Source organism: Pseudorasbora parva, chromosome 8 (genome assembly GCF_024679245.1).
Source record: "Pseudorasbora parva isolate DD20220531a chromosome 8, ASM2467924v1, whole genome shotgun sequence".
NCBI lineage: Eukaryota > Metazoa > Chordata > Actinopteri > Cypriniformes > Gobionidae > Pseudorasbora > Pseudorasbora parva.
The window spans coordinates 17,281,677-17,300,442 of NC_090179.1; the positions used below are offsets into that span (position 1 = coordinate 17,281,677).

Sequence of the window (18,766 nt, forward strand, 5' to 3'; positions counted from 1 at the left end):
CATCTATAGGACAGTGAAGCAATGATTTGATAATAATTTGTGTTGGTCCCCCTTTTGCTGTCAAATCTGCCCTGACCTGACAAGGCATGGCTTCCACTAGACCCCTGAAGGTGTTCTGTCGTATCTGACACCAAGACGTTAGCAGCAGATCCTTTAAGTCCTGTTGCGAGGTGGTGCCTCCATGGATCAAAGTTGTGCTCCTCTTTGTTGTGCTCCTCAAACCATTCCTGAACCATGTTTGCTTTGTGGCAGGGCACATTATACTGTTGAAAGAGGCCACAGCCGTTTGCATCCACGTGATTTAAAAGAAAACGGGATTCATCAGACCGTGCTAACTGTTGCTGCTTTCAGTGGTGGGCAGGGGCCAGCATGGGCATCCTGACTTATCTGTGACTATGCAGCCCCATATCCAACAAACTGCGATGCTCTGTGTATTCTGATACCTTTCTATCAGAATCAGTGTTATCTTCTTGAGCAATTAGAGCTACAGTAGCCCGTCTGTTTCATCAGTCCATACGGGCCAGCCTTCGCTCCCCACATGCATCAATGAGCCTTGGCCGCCATGGTTCACCACTGTTTTGGAGATTCTATGACCCAGTCGTCTAGTCATCACAATTTTGCCCTTGTCAAACTTGCTCAAATCCTTACGCTTGCCCATTTCTTCTGCTTCTAACACACGAACTTTTCTTGCTACCCAATATATCCCACCCACTAACAGATGAAGAGATTATCAGTGTTATTTATTTCACCTGTCAGTGGTCATAATGTTATGCCTGATCTGTGTATATATGATGGTGTATACAAATAAATAAATGAAAAAAATAAATATTTTATATATATCAAATATCAAAAACAGTGATGCACAGAGCCTGGATTACACATGTGCACTGTTTGGAGGATTAAACGGTTTAGTGTGCCCCTGTGTTTTATTGACTTTCATACAGCAGCAGCTGCTGTCCTCTGTAGCAGGACTAGGTCTTCAATGAATCGGATATCTATTCACCTGTGATTTTTTTTTTTTTTTTTTTGCCTGATAGTGAATTGCAAGATGACTGTCAAAAATGTGCAATGTTTTACCTTTTTTGTCTTCTGTCTGATGTTCACACCAGGTAATGCATTCTTACGCTGTTGGTTTATGTTCACATTTGTTGTCATTGTTTTGTGCTATATTGAATAGGTCTTAAATCTTTGATATAAAATAGTATCTGATGTTTGGTCAGAAGGGTGCGACATGCATGACTGACGCGTCATTTTCAATGTATTTTATGTATTGATTCCCAATGATTTTTATACATCTATTTCTGTGTGTTGTCAACTCACTGTCAGTCCAACATGATAATCCGTTCTTTTTTAAAGCTTTATTAAAATGACAAAGCAGTTGGTTTCATCTGGCAAAGTCCACATCCTATTCTCATCACTCTTTAAATAATCCTTTTCCTCTTGCACAGGAATGTAACACTGCACTATATATGAAAACTTCCAATGCAAAAGCCTCTAAAAGCCACCTTAGTCAAAAATGTGAAGAGTGAATGCTCTCTGCACATATTACACATTCATAAAATACTTTCTCTTCAAACCCACTAAATCCCAGCCTCAGCCCATTCAGAAGTACCGGTATGTAGAAATCTATATATAGGAGCCTTTCAAAAATGCTAATTTTAATATCAGATGGACTAAGAGGCTTTTGCATCTGAAGTCTTCATCTGTAACTCCATATAGTGAGATACCAGCAGGGGCATGTTGTCACAGGGGGTAAAAATGTTTCAGGAACTATATTTCATGGAAAATAACGGTGGAAAAAAATTATATATATGTCAGATTTACTCAATCTCTTGTTGTATAGAGCAGATGGGTAATCTAGTGGGAAATCTCTTCGCTCCACCCGTCCTGATTAAGCCATCTGTCATGCGGACATGTGTTATCCGTCACACAAGTGCTGTAATGTGGCTCTGATTGACAGGCGGCTCTGATTTATTCCTGTCCGCCAGCACAAAACCGATTTAGTTTGAATTTTTAGGTTTTTTGAATAAAGACTCTTATGGCCACCAACAGTCTTGAGGGTAACGTGTTCCAAGTAAACCAGGTAATCAGACTACTTTATCCAAGTAACTAATAAAGTAACGCATTTCCTATGAAGTTACAACAAAATATTTGAGTACTTTTTGAAATAAGAAAGGCAAGTTTTCCATTTATTGACTGACAGCTCTATTGTCCTCATGTTGAGAGAAATCAGGATCAAGTGCAGATGCGATGAGTGTGAACATGACAGTTATTGTAGCTCTAGACTAAATGTGAACATGCATTTACTCATCTCACTCAATATAACGCAAACCTGTAATAATTATAGGTTAAATTACACGGATTTACGTTATGTATTCAATGTACTTTTTTTACCATTGTATTTGTTGCTGACCTTCGATGATACATTTCAACCATACCAAAAAGGGAAAGGATTTTAGATACACATCACACACTGTTGTGTTTCATATTTAGTTTTTATTGCTGAAGTAAGAGTGTTTAAATTTCTTCTGCATTTTATTCTCCCGCAATGAGAGGTTTGTTTGAGCTGCACCCTCTATTGTAAAGACGTGAAATATAATTATTTGTTAATAAAAAAATTAACAAGCAAGCCCAGCCCAAATAAAAAAAACTAACACAAAAGAAATGCATTGTTTTACTTTCCATGAAAAGTAGTCACTATTGTGAAAAATATATAAAATTTAATTTATTGTTGGGATCAAAGCTGATTTTTCAGTGTCACATAATCCATCAGAAATACTTCTGATATGATGATTTCATGCTAAAGAAATATTTCTTATTATCAGTGGTAAAATATGCAACAATGTTGCTTACATATTTTTTGGGTGAAACCGTCTCAGGTTACGTATGTAACCATGGTTCCCTGAGAGGGAACGAGACGCTGCGTCGAAACGCTAGGGGACGCCTCTGCGTGCCATGTCATGAAGCACTTGTGTAATCAGTCCAATAGCGGGACGATACGTCACGGGCGGGTGACGTCAGCTATAAAGCATGCCCGGACCAAACAGTCACTAGCTTCTGGAAAAGTCGAACAAATCGATCACAGGCATGCCGGGAGTATGGCATCTCGACGCAGCGTCTCGTTCCCTCTCAGGGAACCATGGTTACATACGTAACCTGAGACGTTCCCTATCTCGAGGGAACTTCGAGCTGCGTCGAAACGCTAGGGGACCTCAATACCCACGCCGCCAGAGTCCCAAATGTCTGTATGTGTGAATCAACCCAGAAACACCCGGGACCCCGGTGTAGAGGCTACATCTAGATTGTAAAACCTCACAAATGTATGCGGAGAGGACCACCCAGCCGCATCACATACCTCTGACAATGAAACTCCCGAAATAAGAGCCATAGAGGCAGCCATACTCCTAGTGGAGTGGGCGCGGACCCTCATTGGTGAAGGATGTCCGGCCGACTCATAAGCGAGCGAAATAGCCTCGACTATCCACTTGCTAAGCATCTGCTTTGAAGCCGGTTTTCCCTTGCTCGGGGACCCAAAAACACACAAACAACTGTTCTGAGTTTCGCCACAGGGAAGCCCTGTGGACATATGCATCTAGGGCCCTGACCGGACATAGCAGATTTAGCTTCTCTTGGTCTTGACTAGTGAACGGAGGCGGACAGAAAGCCTGCAGCATTACTGGTCCCGGCACATTAGTCGGGACCTTGGGAGCATATCCTTCCCTCGGGAAGAGAAATGCTTTTACCATTCCTGGTGCAAACTCCAGACAAGAGGGTGCCACTGCCTAAGTAGGCACCCTCGAGCGTGCCGCAGGTCTGTGCCTCAAAGTACCACGAAGGAAACGCATGACCCAAGGGTGTTTCCCCCATGATGCATTATCTAATGGAATATGATAAGCAGATATCGCCGACACATATACTTTCAGTGTTGACGGAGATAACCCTGCAGAGAATTTTTCTTGTAGGAACTCAAGAACTGAACCGAACGGGCAGTTAACAGGGTCCAAAGCCTGGTGCGTACACCAGGCGACAAAAACTCTCCATTTGAGTGCGTAAAGTCTCCTTGTGGATGGTGCTCTGGAGTGCAACATGGTCTCTATCACCTCAGTAGATAGACCCGTGTTTATGAACTGGACCCCCTCAGGGGCCAAGCCCACCGTTTCCACAGTTCCGGGCGCGGGTGCAGTACTGACCCCCCCGGCCTGCGAAAGAAGATCTCTCCTGACTGGGATTTTCCAGGGAGGACCTTCTAGGAGAGACATAATGTCGGCGAGCCATACTTGGCCCGGCCAGAGCGGGGCTACCAATAAAAGCTGAACCCCGTCCCGGCGGACGCTCTCCAGCACTCCTGGGAGCAATGCCAGAGGGGGGAAGGCGTACAGACGCAGCCTCGGCCACGTCTGTACCATTGCGTGAGGGAGAAATATGCTGGACAGTGTGTCGTCTCTCGAGACGCAAACAGATCCACCTGGGCTCGCCCAAAGCGGATCCACAGCTCCTCCACCACCTCGGGTGGAGTCTCCATTCTCCCGGCATCACTCCCTGCCTCGACAGGGAGTCTGCCGCTACATTCAGGACCCCCGGGATGTACATCGCCCTGAGCAAGAGCATCCTGCCTTGGGCCCATGTTAGCATATGATGCGTCAGCTTCCACACCCGACGCGATCTCAACCCCCCCTGGTGATTTATATACGAGACCACCGAAGTGTTGTCTGACCGAACTAACACATGGCGGCCCCGCAGGTCTGAGAGGAAGTGTTTGATTTTATATGATTGAAACACAGCCATCAGCTCCAGCTGGTTTATGTGCCAGGAGAGCTGACGGCCGCTCAGACCTTGGGCCAAGCGGCCACCCATGACCGCTCCCCAGCCAGTTAGGGAGGCATCCGTCGTTAGCGTTACGCGACGACAAGGAACCCCCAGAACTGGACCTTGGGACAGGAACCAAGGATCTTTTCACTTCACTAAGGCACGTAGGCAGCGCCGCGTGACCTTGATCAAGCGAAAAAGGGTTTCCCCTCAGGGAGAACCCCTTGGTCCTGAGCCACCACTGTAAGGGTCTCATGTACCGCAGGCCAAAAGGTACCCCGTTGGACGCTGCTGTCATCAGCCCTAACACTCTCTGAAAGTGTTTCACAGTGAGTGACTGACCTAGCTTTATCTGGTTCACGGTATCCAGGATCGTTTTTATCCTGGGAGGGGATAACCGAGCCGACATTATTTTCATGTCCCAGACTACCACCAGAAAAGTAGCAGCTTATAGGTGCCATCACACATTTCTTTCCATTCAACCTTAGCCCCAACACTCTCATATGGGCGAGAACAGCATCTCGATGCTGAACGCCCACTGTTTCGACTATGCTAACACCAGCCAATCGTCGATATAGTTGAGCACGCGAATGCCCTGGAGTCGCACCTGAGCCAGAGCTGCATTCACGCACTTGGTGAAAGTGTGGGGTGATTAAGCTAGGCCGAATGGCAGCACTCAATACTGGTAAGCTTCGCCCCCGAAAGCAAACCTGAAGACCTGTCTGTGCTGCGGAAGGATGGAGATGTGGAAGTATACATTTTTTTTTTTTTTTAGGTCTATTGTGACACACCAGTCCTCGGACCTGACGTGACACACGATCTGTTTTATCGTGAGCATTTTGTTTAGCTGATGCAGATCTAAAAATAGGCCTTAACCCTCCATCCTTCTTTGGAACTATGAAGTACCGGCTGTAAAAGCCCGACTCTCTGCAGAGGGGAGGGACCCGTGTATAGCCTCTTTTCGCAGAAGAGTCTGTACCTCTCGTTCCATGACCAGAGGCTGCTCGGGGGTTACTACCGTAGGAGTAACCCTGCTGAACACGGGTGGGTGTGACCCGAACCCTTTTTATAATGTGAGCAGGACCCATTCTGAGATATTCGGCAGAAGTTTCCACGCTGCCAGAAAATCTACTAAGGGAACCAGCCTCTCGAGGCTGGTCTCTGGATTTTCCTGGGTGGTCAGCCCGGTGTCCTGTAACGGATAACCGGCAGGTAGCAACCGAACTGACCGCCCCGGGGCCCTCACGAGAGGGCGCGAACATCCCCAAGCCGCTACGTTTCCGGGCGGACAAGGAGATATATGTTCGCCGGGGACCGCCGCGCCCTGAAGCACCAACGGTGGCAGGGTTGGCAGACCGGCCCCCCCGATGGCACCGGGAACGAGCGGGCGCCTCGGCGAGCCGCACTCTCCCGGAGGGGACTGCCATCGGAAGTCCTGCGCCTCTGACGTCAGGACTTCTTAGCCGAGGCCTTCCTAGCAGTAAGGACGGCCCTCAGATCCGCCCTACCACGGGAAGGTCCCGGCTGAGCGCGTCGCCCGGATCCCCGATCTCTCTGCGGGGGGGGGCCCCGAGCGGCCACGCTCTCTCTTTGTTTTGCTCGGTGTAGGTTTGAGAAAGGATGTACTCGGCTGAGGCTGCCCCGCCCGACAGCCCCAGAGGGACATTTTGATTTATTTATTTATTTATTATATATATTTTTATATTTCACATCTCAATATCAATATCCCCCAGCAGGTCTGCTTGTTTTATATGCTTGCAGGGCAACCGCCGTATACAAACCGGCGGCCGCCTGATCTGCTGCCAAATATGCCCTACCCCCAAAGCCGACTTTTTTTTTTTTTTTTTTACCGGCTTGTTGTGGGCAGCTGTGGGACTGTGTGACGATGTGGACTCGGGGGAGAGATAGCTCGCAAGCGTCTCTTCCCCGCGAGACATCGTCGCCCTTTCTGAATGATAGATGCAGACCCATAATCTACGCGATGCCTCGGCAAACACGCGATCTGAGCCACTAAACTCAACCCCGTAATCTACACGCTGCCTCGGCAAGCGCGAGATCCGCGATCGAGTCATAGAATCTATATTGTAGACCCGTGATCTACACGCTGCCTCGGCAAACGCGAGATCCGAGCCACTAGATTCAGCCCGTCGTAATCTCAAACATACTGTCTGCTCGCCATTATATTGTTCTTTCTCTTTCTTATTTTATTTATATATTTATTTATTTTTTGGCGAACTTCTTGACACTCGGCCGGCCAGTCTAAACTTAACCTGGACACAGCGCGAGTTACACCAATAGCACCTCTTTTTATGAGTGTGTGTGTGTCGTTTTCTTTTGGCAGATCATCATCAGCGCTAACAACATCCAGTTCCTCGGAGCTGGAGTGCTGCTGCGCTTGTGCCTCAGCACGAGCGGAAGAAAACCGCAGAGCGTGCTTCCAGCTCGCTAACTGAGGCATGAGATCCAGCGGGTAAAGGCAGAGATAGGGGATCACCCGTCTCTAACCCCGCCACTAGATCATGCGATCCCCAGGACGCGAGCCTTCGCTGCGCCTCGGCAACAGCGGGACCCGAGCCCTGAGGACCGCGAGCCAAAGCACTCTCCTCGAAGAGTGCCCGGCGTGATCTTAATATGCGCATTGGGAGTCTCTCGCAATGCTCGCAGCCGACCCCCTCGAGAGCTGACTGGGCATGCTCGAGCCCCAAACACATCACACATTAGGACGTGTGTATCCCCACAGGGAGGAACACAACACCTATACTGACTTGCCATATTTCTTTCTTTCTTTCTTTTTTGAACACACACACAATAAATGGACATACAATTCACACAGAGCGCTTGTGAAGACACAGAAGCTAGTGACTGTTTGGTCCGGGCATGCTTTATAGCTTCCTGGTCGATGACGTCACCCGCCCGTGATGTATCGTCCCGCTATTGGACTGATTACACAAGTGCTTCATGACATGGCACGCAGAGGCGTCCCCTAGCGTTTCGACGCAGCTCGAAGTTCCCTCGAGATAGGGAAATTACTTTTTTCTATGATTTTTTGATGAATCGAAAGTTCAAAACATGAGCGTTTATTTGAAATATACATATTTTCTGTAAATGTCTTTACTGTTACATTTGATCAATGCATCCTTGTTTAACAAATGTATTCAGGTTTGCCATTACAGGAATAAATTACATTTTAAAATATATTAAAATAGTAAACAGTTCTTTTGAAATTGTAAAACTATTTCACAATGTTACTGCTTTGTATTTTTGATCAAAGAAATATGCAGCCTTACTGAGAATAAGAGATTTATTTCAAAAACATTAACCAAATCTTAATGATTTCAAACTTTTGACAGGTGGTGGCCTATATGTTATCACTGAATCTGTCAAAACAAATGTATTTCTTTCTTTCTTTCTTTCTTTCTTTCTTTCTTTCTTTCTTTCTTTCTTTCTTTCTTTCTTTCTTTCTTTCTTTCTTTCTTTCTTTCTTTCTTTCTTTCTTTCTTTCTTTCTTTCTTTCTTTCTTTACAGTTTGCTGGGGTGCCAGTGGGATATACGCCCAGAAACTGCTTAATGATTTATTTAGCAACTACACAAGTGCACTGAGGCCAGTGGAGGACACAAGAGACATCCTTAATGTCACACTTCAGATCACCCTCTCTCAAATCATTGACATGGTAATCTGCCTCCCTCACATAACCACAGTGTGCCAGAAAATTAGCTCAAAAAAGGACACTGCAAAGAGGAGTTGGAAGCATCCTGAATGTAATTTAGTAAGGAAATCGAGGAGTTATGCCACAATATATTTTACATGATATTTAGAATACCATTGGCTTGGCCATATACAGCTTATTTATATATTAAAATATATTGCAATATTAAAAAAATAAGTAAGTTTAGTAGCCAATTTGTTGGATGCTAATTAAATCACCTGGTAAAGTGAAGATTTTGAATAAGATCTACTGTAAGGATACCTGCCATTCAGTTGAGATATGGCCAAAAAAAAAGCTTTAGGGAATTTTATTGACTTTGAAATACATTATTCAGTTTTAAGGATGTTTTTTTTTCTCTACGGCAAGAAATAGCATTTTGAATAATTGATAATGTTTTACTGGACTAAAATCGCTGCATGAGTGATATGCTTGTGTTCCAGGATGAGCGTAACCAGATTCTGACGGCGTATTTGTGGATACGGCAGGTGTGGGTTGACAAGTATCTCACTTGGAAAAAGGATAGCTATGATGGGCTTGATACCATCCGTATACCTGGTAGTTATGTATGGAGACCTGATATAGTCCTATATAACAAGTAGGTCGGATTGGTATCGGGTTTGTCTTTTTTATTTACTCTTCCTTCTTTCCCCACATGGAGGCACAAGCTGAACACTAAATACGTGCGTTTATGATTAAGTGTTCAGGGAATCATGTTTCTGTTTTTTATGGCTCTAAGTTATATGGACAGGCCATTCATTTATTCCTATTTGAAAGAAGAAGAAAAAAATGTAGTATGGTTTTGTACCTTAGGGTACAGCCCCAGTGACAGCAATGTAGCTTTTTTTTCTGACAGTGTTTAAATGACTTATAGTGCACGAGTTGTATGAACCACTATAATGATGCTTTGCATTCTTTTTTAAGCTCCGGTCCTTATTCATTGTAATTATATGAAAGAGTTTATTTTGTAATATGAATAAACATAGACATTTTTAACATGTTATGAAGAAAAAAAACATAAAACACAGAAATTACTCTAATCTTGTGCCTTCAGATTCTTCCATGACCACTTTTATTTGCCCTATTAGAGAAAACCTAACAACACACCCATGTCAAAATTGCAGCTTTTTGATATGTAAAATGAATCCAAGTAATGTTCTTTGGAAAGAACCATTAAAATCTGGAGATGAGTGGGATTATTATTGATATCATTATTATTTTTTCATGATAAGAACCCCGTACACAAATCTGTCTGGCTTCAGAAGAAGAAGGTTTTAAAATAGCCAGGTCAGAATCCATTTGGGGGGGAAAGCTTGAGAACTGACTCAAAGATAGATGAACCCCCTAAAATATGATAATTATGGAGCAATTTTGCACGTAAGACTGGGAAAAAAAGACAAATTAAAATGGAAGTTGATATACTACCTGAAAAGACTAAATATGTATTAGTGCATTTGTGCAACCAGGCTAAGTATTATATTTTTTCCTAGTTTTTCTTTGAAAGTGGTTGAGGGGGAAAATATCAAATGGTGACAGAAAACACGATAACCGGAGAGAAGAGAATGTCTCATTCTTAACTTTATGAGAAATTTACTTTACAAGAATTGTGAGATATAAACTTGCAATTGTGTGATATAAAGTCAGAATTGCAGGTTATAAAGTCCAATTCTGAGAGAAAAAAAAGAATTGTTTATATGTTGTTGTTTATATCTCACAATTCTGACTTTTTTCCTCACAATTGTGTTTATATCATGCAATTCTGACTTTATAACATTACAAACTCATAATTGTGAGAAAAAAATCTGAATTGCGAGGTACAAACTTGCAATTGCGACTTTATATCATGAAATTCTGACAAAAAAAGTCAGAATTGTGAGATAAAGTTGCAATTACCTTTTTAATTTTTTATTCTGTGATGGAAACAAGCTTTCATATTATAGTCTGAACGGTGTATTTAGGATGATATAAGATGAGGATGGAAATGCTAGATCAATGCTTCATTCGTCCAATCAGTGAAACTGATGCTGCAATTATGCAAATAAGAACATTAAGCTAGGGTTTAGGAATGTGCAGTGTGAAGCATCAGTTTTTAAATACCCAGGATTAATAGTTAACCCTGGCTAAATTATGAGCAATGCAAAACTTGAAGCAATATAACCGAGGATTATGTTTACTCAGGGTTTAAACTGGGGTTAACTATTTGAAGTGTGAAAAGCCCTTTTTAATACCCATTGTATAATGACCCCAATTACTCTACTGTTTAATCCGGTAGCATATTCTGTTTCTTTTAGCGCTGATGATCACTTCACCAGCACTATGGACACCAATGTGGTGATACGCCACGATGGCCAAATCATGTGGGATGCTCCAGCCATCACCAAAAGCTCCTGTAAAGTGGATGTCTCATTCTTCCCCTTTGACGCCCAGCAGTGCCGACTCACCTACGGGTCTTGGACCTACAACGGCAACCAGCTTGACATTTTGAACGCCATGGAGAGCGCGGATCTCGCCGACTTGGTCGACAACGTGGAATGGGAGGTGCTGGGAATGCCGGCCAAGAAGAACATCATTCTGTATGGCTGCTGTGCAGACCCTTATCCGGACGTGACATACACTCTGAAACTGAAGAGAAGGGCATCGTTTTACATCTTCAACTTGCTCATTCCCTGCGTGATGATCTCATTCTTGGCTCCACTGGGCTTCTATCTGCCTGCAGACTCTGGGGAGAAAGTGTCACTGGGGGTTACCGTGATGCTGGCGCTCACCGTGTTTCAGCTGCTGGTGGCCGAGATCATGCCTCCCTCGGAGAATGTACCTCTTATAGGTGAATCACAACTGCTTGAAAAGTTATAGATATGGTTAGAGCTTGTGTAAATACAAAGTTTGAATGTGAAATGGGTAAAAAGCCAGTGTAAATCAGTATGGCAGAAATGTAGTATGCTATTCAAAATTCAGACTGTGCATCTTTTTAGGTATTTTTTTCTAAATATTTAGTTAAAGTGTAATTTTTCAGCCAAATATTTAGTGTCAGAAAATGTGGTTAATTATATTCTAAAAGGATGGTAAATAAATGATAGATAAAGTATCCTCTTGTACCACTATTTGAAGAATTCCCCTTCCAGAATCTGGTAAGTTTTGAGAGTTCATTTTTGATTCAACTTCAGGATATGAGATGGACTAAAAATGAACTCCCAAAACTTACTGCCAGATTCTGGAAGATTAATTCTTTAAAGGGGTGATAATTTAAAGGGATCCCCTGGTGTTGAGACTTGTATGGCTTAATATAACATAAATGATGCCTCTTACTGAATTATGTAGTAGAAAACCCATGAAAGATCTACGTTATTTTAAAAATCGATTTTATATTTGGACCATGGGCGGCGCCATTTTGTTTGCGTTCTAGGTTGATGACGTAGAATGGTTGAACTCCTCAATCAGCTGGCGTTACCCGTAGCTATTTTTACCACAACGCAACTCGAAAATTGTTTCAGAGTTAAACAAAACCAATGAATTCCTTTGTAATTGTACTTAAAACACACTCAAACATACATGTGCACACAAACTCACCTACACAAGTCACAAACAGATCGGCGGGCGCGCACACGACAGGCTCTGTTTCAATCGAGATGTTGGGCTGCTCAGTCTCCACGACAGGGGCTGAATCTGAAATCGACCCCCTATACCCTTAAATAGGGCATTATTTGAAGGGACGGCCATTTGTAGTGTTGTCCGACACCATAGTGGACATGTTCGAGTGCAGTCATTCAGTCTCACGTAAAGCCGATTTACAAACAGCTGTCCGACTTCACGCACTCAATCATACATGTGCACACAAACTCTCTCTCTCACACAGACTCACACACCCCAACAGATCGGCGCAAAAACACACACACACACACACACACACACACACACACACACACACACACACACACACACACACACACCAACAGATCGGCGCGAACACACACACACCCCAACAGATCGGCGCGAACACACACACACACATACACACACGCACGCACTGCGTGCGCGCATACATAACCCTCAATCTATTCCCTGTGTTGATATCCTAGATAGACTGTTGATAGTAGATTAACTGTAATGCCTAATGTGACCAGCAGAGGGAAATATCTAGGTAGGACGATGGAATAAAGTAACGTGAGGAAGAGAGGCAGGATGTTTTGGTGATGATGCATGCGATTGAGACAGCAGTCTGTCAGGTGTGTGTGCGCGCCCGCCGATCTGTTTGTGACTTGTGTAGGTGAGTTTGTGTGCACATGTATGTTTGAGTGTGTTTTAAGTACAATTACAAAGCAATTCATTGGTTTTGTTTAACTCTGAAACAATTTTCGAGTTGCGTTGTGGTAAAAATAGCTACGGGTAACGCCAGCCGATTGAGGAGTTCAACCATTCTACGTCATCAACCTAGAACGCAAACAAAATGGCGCCGCCCATGGTCCAAATATAAAATCGATTTTTTAAATAACGTAGATCTTTCATGGGTTTTCTACCACATAATTCAGTAAGAGACATAATTTATGTTATATTAAGCCATACAAGTCTCAACACCATGGGATCCCTTTAGGAAATCAACTTTCCCTTGAACTTTTGATACATAAAAGGTCACGGTAATATAAGAACATCCTGTAAGTTTCAGAGCTGAAAACTTCCTTGTTAGTAAAAGAAAAGCTTTTATAGACACCAGGCTCTCAAATCAATGATGTATTAGAAGGGGGAAACACCGCCTCTATAATAGATAATGTGTACACCTGCTTCTGTAGCCCCGCCCACTGACTCGTGGAGCTAAACGAGCAATAAACATGCAGAAGATAATCAATAATCATTTAATAATCTAACAAGATAATCGTTTGTAAACACGACACAGGTGGACACTGGATTTGCAGACATATTGAGATTAAAACACAATGATGTGCCTTTTATATTGGCTCCGACAGGAATGGTGCAACACACTTATGTGAGTAAAATGTCTTTTTATATGTGATCGTATTGCATTGTTACAGATCGTATTTATTATGTGTACATGACGTGTCTAATAGAACATACCAGCACGCTGTCACAGGCTGGAGAATCCCTTATTTGTTTGTTCATTGCAATTCGGGATCAGAGTCCAAGGGCTCACAAAGCCTAATGGCCGTAATGGTAAGGGGCGTGGTGTTTCCGGACAACCTGTTCTTGGCAATTCGGCCAATAAAAATACATAAAACTACATTTGGCCATCTAACCAATCTAAGACCATTGCGTTTTTTGGAGGGATGGGCTTCATAGAAGCAGTAAACAAACGAGCCGTTCAGAGGACAGTGATATAAGGAAAAGGGTCAAATATAAGGAAAATACTGTGTTTAAAAAAAAGAAGTATTAAGACATGTTATACTGCGCCCCATAAACACACAAAAAAAAAAAAAACACAGAACCACCCCTTTAAATAATGAAATAACATTCATTTCTTGATCTCCGTTGTGTTTGAAGAGAACTCGTGTGTGTGGTTTGCGCTTATATCCACCGATCAGGCGGGCCAAGTAACACAAAAAAAAAAAAAAAAACTGATAAAAACATTTTGAGACTGAGCCCCTACAGAGAATTATTCTGACCGCTTTCAAAACAATCCCTCCCTCATGTGAACTTCATGCAGAAGCTTATTAATTATGCACATTTTATCCAATCCTAGCCATGGGCGTTTACTTCCAAGTCTCCAGTGTGGCATGCCCATCAAAACTCAGCATTTTGGAAAAAGAGCCTCAAACCAGTGTATAAAATAGCATATTACTTATTAGTTATGATGTTTTTGAATGTAAAAATCACGGAACGTCATAAGTCGACCTCAGACAACAGTATAAAAAATACAAAAAGCCAGTTCATGACACCTTTAAACAGTGGTACATTGAGGATTTGGTGCTGGTCCTTTATCTGTCTATAAAGCCTATACAATAACAGTCTTCTGTATTCACAACACTACTATTTTACAACACTTTAGATTGTGATTCTTATTAAAGGGTTAGTTCACCCAAAAATGAAATTTATGTCATTAATGACTTTCCCTAATGTCGTTCCACACCCGTAAAACCTCCGTTCATCTTCAGACACAGTTTAAGATATTTTATATTTAGTACGAGAGCTTTTCTGTTCCTTCAATGAAAGTGAATGCACACTATACTGTCCATGTCCAGAAAGGGAATAAAAACATCATCAAAGTAGTCCATATGTGACATCAGTTCATCATTTGACTGAAAATCTGCTGAAATCATGTGACATTGGTGATCCGAATCATGACTCAATCCGCTGATTCATAACCTTTTGAATCTTTATTTGAGGCTTGAAAACAAATCAGAAAGAGAAGACAATGCTGAATAAAGTTGTATTTTTTGTTATTTTTGGACCAAAATGTATTTTCGATGCTTCAAGAGATTCTAATTAACTAATTGATGTCAGATATTGACAACTTTGATGATGTTTTATTCCCTTTCTGGACATGGACAGTATAGTGTGCATACACTTTCATTGAAGGAACAGAAAATCTCTCAGACTAAATATAAAATATCTTAAACTGTGTTCCGAAGATGAACGGAGGTCTTACGGGTGTGGAACAACATTAGGGTGAGTCATTAATGACATCAATTTCATTTTTGGGTGAACTAACCTTTTAAGTCTCTGAGATCCTGACACCTTGCACTTCTGGAGACTCCAGGTAGGTTTCTGCTCTGGAAAAGGGTGGCCCTGGAGATTAAAGAGTTCCTGATGGTTTCACACTTAATTCGTCATCTGAGTTCTTAATTCTTTTGAAGTTAATGTGTCTTTTCTTCGCCACCTGTTTTTGTCTGACCGTGCTTATCCAATGAACATTTCACTGTCCAATGGTCATGCCTTAACTGCACTTTCTAGTATTGCATTAGTATTGTATATATACTAATGTAATGGCAATATCGTTGACACTAAACGTTTCTCAAACTTTTCTTACATTCTACAGGAAAGTATTACATAGCCACGATGACCATGATCACTGCATCCACTGCTCTCACCATCTTTATTATGAACATACATCACTGTGGCCCTGAGGCCAAACCTGTCCCAGACTGGGCCAAGAAATACATCCTGCAATATCTGGCCAGGATTTGCTTTGTCTACGAAGTCGGTGAGAACTGCATGACGCCACTGCCAGAGACACCAGACCCTGAACCGCAGAAGCCACCCGACTACAAATCCAACATGAATGGGCAAGCTGGGAAAGACGACTTTGTGTTCAAATTTGAGCGAGGTCAAGATGCCACATCTCCAAAATTCACAGATGACACAGAAAGCATGTCTCAGATCATGAGCCCCGCGTGCTCGCTGGGGAAACACCCAACCTGCCGCTACGGCGTGTGGAAGGAAGGAATGTTCATGAGCATGGATTGCGGCGAGGGGGCGGCAGAGGCGGGGAAAGCCACAGGAAGAGGAGGGGAAGGAGAGGATGGATGCAGAGTCCATGATGGCGGGCTCAAATCGCAGTGCAAGTGTGAGCAGCAGCATCTCATAAGGAATGTTGAGTATGTCGCAAACTGTTACCGTGATCAGAGAGCTACGGCGAGAAGAACGGGGGAGTGGAAAAAGGTTGCCAAAGTTCTGGACCGATTCTTCATGTGGATGTTTTTCATTATGGTTTTCTTCATGAGCCTGCTCATAATGGGGAAAGCCATATGACACAGAAGTGTCAGTGACTGAAATAAGGACACAAGATATTGCAAAACAAAGAATGATCAAAATGGAAATATTTGGCAATAATGATACCAGATAAAATAATTCTGGTCATTGTTCCAAACTTTTGACCGCCAGTGTATATTTCATGTTACCATTTCATTTTTTTTCATTTATTTTATTTGAGAGAGTCCATATATTAACACAAAATGTTAAAACAAGCACAGCTATGTGGGAAAGCGATTGCAAGGGTCAACAGTAATTTTTGTAGTGTAGAAGTCAATATGAAAAATGCTTGAGCACAGAATACTACAATTGACCAATCAGAATCAAGTATTCCTGAGAGCTGTTTAATATACATTATGATAAAGCCATTTAGCCTGAATTATTTGTGATTGGCTAACAATTGTTTGTTTACATGCATACATGATCATTAAATGTTTAAGTTCTACATTACCAAAATCTAACCAAAACCGGCACTGTAAAAAAGTCTGTAAAAATAGGGCACAATGTACTGTATAAATATGAAGGAATTTTTGTTTACAGGTTTTTACCTGTATTTTGAATTGCACATTGCATTAGTTTGTGTTTTAAGGGTTTTACTGAATTACCAGTAAATTTTCCATTTTTTTTTTTTTTTTTACAGTGTATCCTCTCCTCAGAGAAGCATTAAAAAACAATGACAGATGTTCTGGTGCTTTGTTGAGCGTTGTATTTTTTTTCTCCACACTCTCCCAGAAATTAATCTTCCTTTTATCTTTTGCACACACATCTGAACTTAACCACTACAGAACAAGCCGTGGATCTCATTTTGGGCCTGTGGATGTCTTTCATTTGAAGAATTATAATGCAGGATGTTATGTTTTATCAGAGAAGAGTAGAGATGAGAAACTTTCTGCAGCAGTTTACTTTATTAAACAAGATAATTCTAAAGGTGCCAGAAACGCAACATGGACAATACCAACAGTGAACAGAACAAACTTAGGAACAAATGCTATATTGATAAACTTAATTAGACAGGTGAGGAACATAATCAGTAACCAAGGAAACAAATGAGAACATACTTATAAAGCTTGTTCAGACTTACACACCCTCCAGAAGCTTGCGTTCTGCGAGCGAGCGGCCCCTCGTGGTTCCATCCCAAAGAGGCATGAAATCGCTCTCACGGACATTTTCCTGGACCGTTCCCACCTGGTGGAATGACCTGCCGATCTCAATTCATGCTGCCGAGTCTGTAGCCATTTTTAAAAAACATCTTAAGACACATCTTTTCCAATTGCACTTGACCAATATAGAATAGCACTTACTGATCACCACAGCAATGACCAAAAAGCGCACACTCCTGGATCATATCTACGTCTCTCATCCGGATTTGTGCCTTCAGGTGGGTATGTTACATAGTTATCATAGCTATCATAATCCGGTGTACTGTATTTTGCGTACGTGAGTTTTTGTTGTAGATGGCTATTGCTGCGCGTTTAGCTAGAATGCCATACAAAACTAACCCATTGGGCCACTGAATCTGCATTAAAGACAACAGTTGGGGCAACAGCCTTAGTCCGAATGGGTTGTTATCATCGCTATCAAAATCCAGTGTTCTGTATTTTGCGTACGTGAGTTTTTGTTGTAGGTGGCTATTGAAGATGGCTATTGTAGATGGCTATAAAATAAAGAAAAATAAAAAATAAAAAACACTTGTGTACTGTGCTTATTAATTGAGATTTCTTACAGCTCTTACAGGTTGTTGGCCTTGTCTGTTTCGTTGCTTCTATTGCTCTCCCCTTTTTTGTAAGTCGCTTTGGATAAAAGCGTCTGCTAAATGATTAAATGTAAATGTATAAACCATGACAACCAAGGAAGCAGGAACTAAAAACACAGTTATACATTTGAATTTTAACATACTTTGAAACCTTTAAAAAAGTATGTTCTATGTAGTATGAATGTGAAGGAAATTCAGACATACTACATCCGCCATTTAGTTACTGTCACATCCCATTCATAAATGCTCTCCCGTGGCCTTAAGTGATAGTAAAGCGTCCATCAAATGAGCATTTCAGAAACTCGCTAGAATTATTAGGTAATCACTTTAGGTTGGGTACTTTTTGCCAACAACTTTTTGAATTCTATAACTTGTTCCAACTGAATAGACCTTAACTATTTTTACTGTCTTTGGGCCCTATCATACACCCAGTGCAATGCAACACCAGGCGTGATTCAAATGTTATTTGCTAGTTTCAGCCAAACGCAGTTATCATTTACACGTCCTGTGCAGCTGTGTAAATAGAAAATTCACTTGCGCCCCTCTGTTCGCCTATATCCGTGCTAGTCTGAAAACGAGGAGTGTTTAGGCGCAATGTTGGCGAGTTATTATTTTGAGGCAACTGAAAACGACTGTGCCACTAACCAGTCAATAGTGCAGTATTTTTTGTGTTATTTAAAGGGTGCGCTAATAATATGCACCTATAGATGGGGCACAATGTGCGTAAACTCTGCTTATTACACACACAGGGACGTGCAGCAGCACACAAAAAAATTATTAAATATTATAAATAAAAGGATTCCTC

General features: G+C 42.1%; 1 protein-coding gene across 1 annotated transcript; it reads left to right on the forward strand.

Annotated features, from left to right (window-relative positions):
* Nucleotides 1-1,048: 1,048 nt before the first annotated feature.
* Nucleotides 1,049-16,208, forward strand: chrna10a (cholinergic receptor, nicotinic, alpha 10a). The gene is made up of 5 exons (XM_067451621.1): nt 1,049-1,109; nt 8,332-8,477; nt 8,954-9,108; nt 10,802-11,334; nt 15,496-16,208. Exons 1-5 carry the CDS (start codon nt 1,049-1,051, stop codon nt 16,206-16,208), a joined length of 1,608 nt encoding a protein of 535 aa, XP_067307722.1.
* The last annotated feature ends 2,558 nt before the right edge of the window (nt 16,209-18,766 follow it).

Coding starts and splice junctions, on each gene's coding strand:
- chrna10a (XM_067451621.1), top strand. CDS start 1,049: ATGACTGTCAAAAATGTGCAATGTTTTACCTTTTTTGTCTTCTGTCTG. Junction 8,478..8,953: donor TCTCTCAAATCATTGACATG/GTAATCTGCCTC, acceptor CTTGTGTTCCAG/GATGAGCGTAACCAGATTCT. Junction 11,335..15,495: donor GGAGAATGTACCTCTTATAG/GTGAATCACAAC, acceptor TACATTCTACAG/GAAAGTATTACATAGCCACG.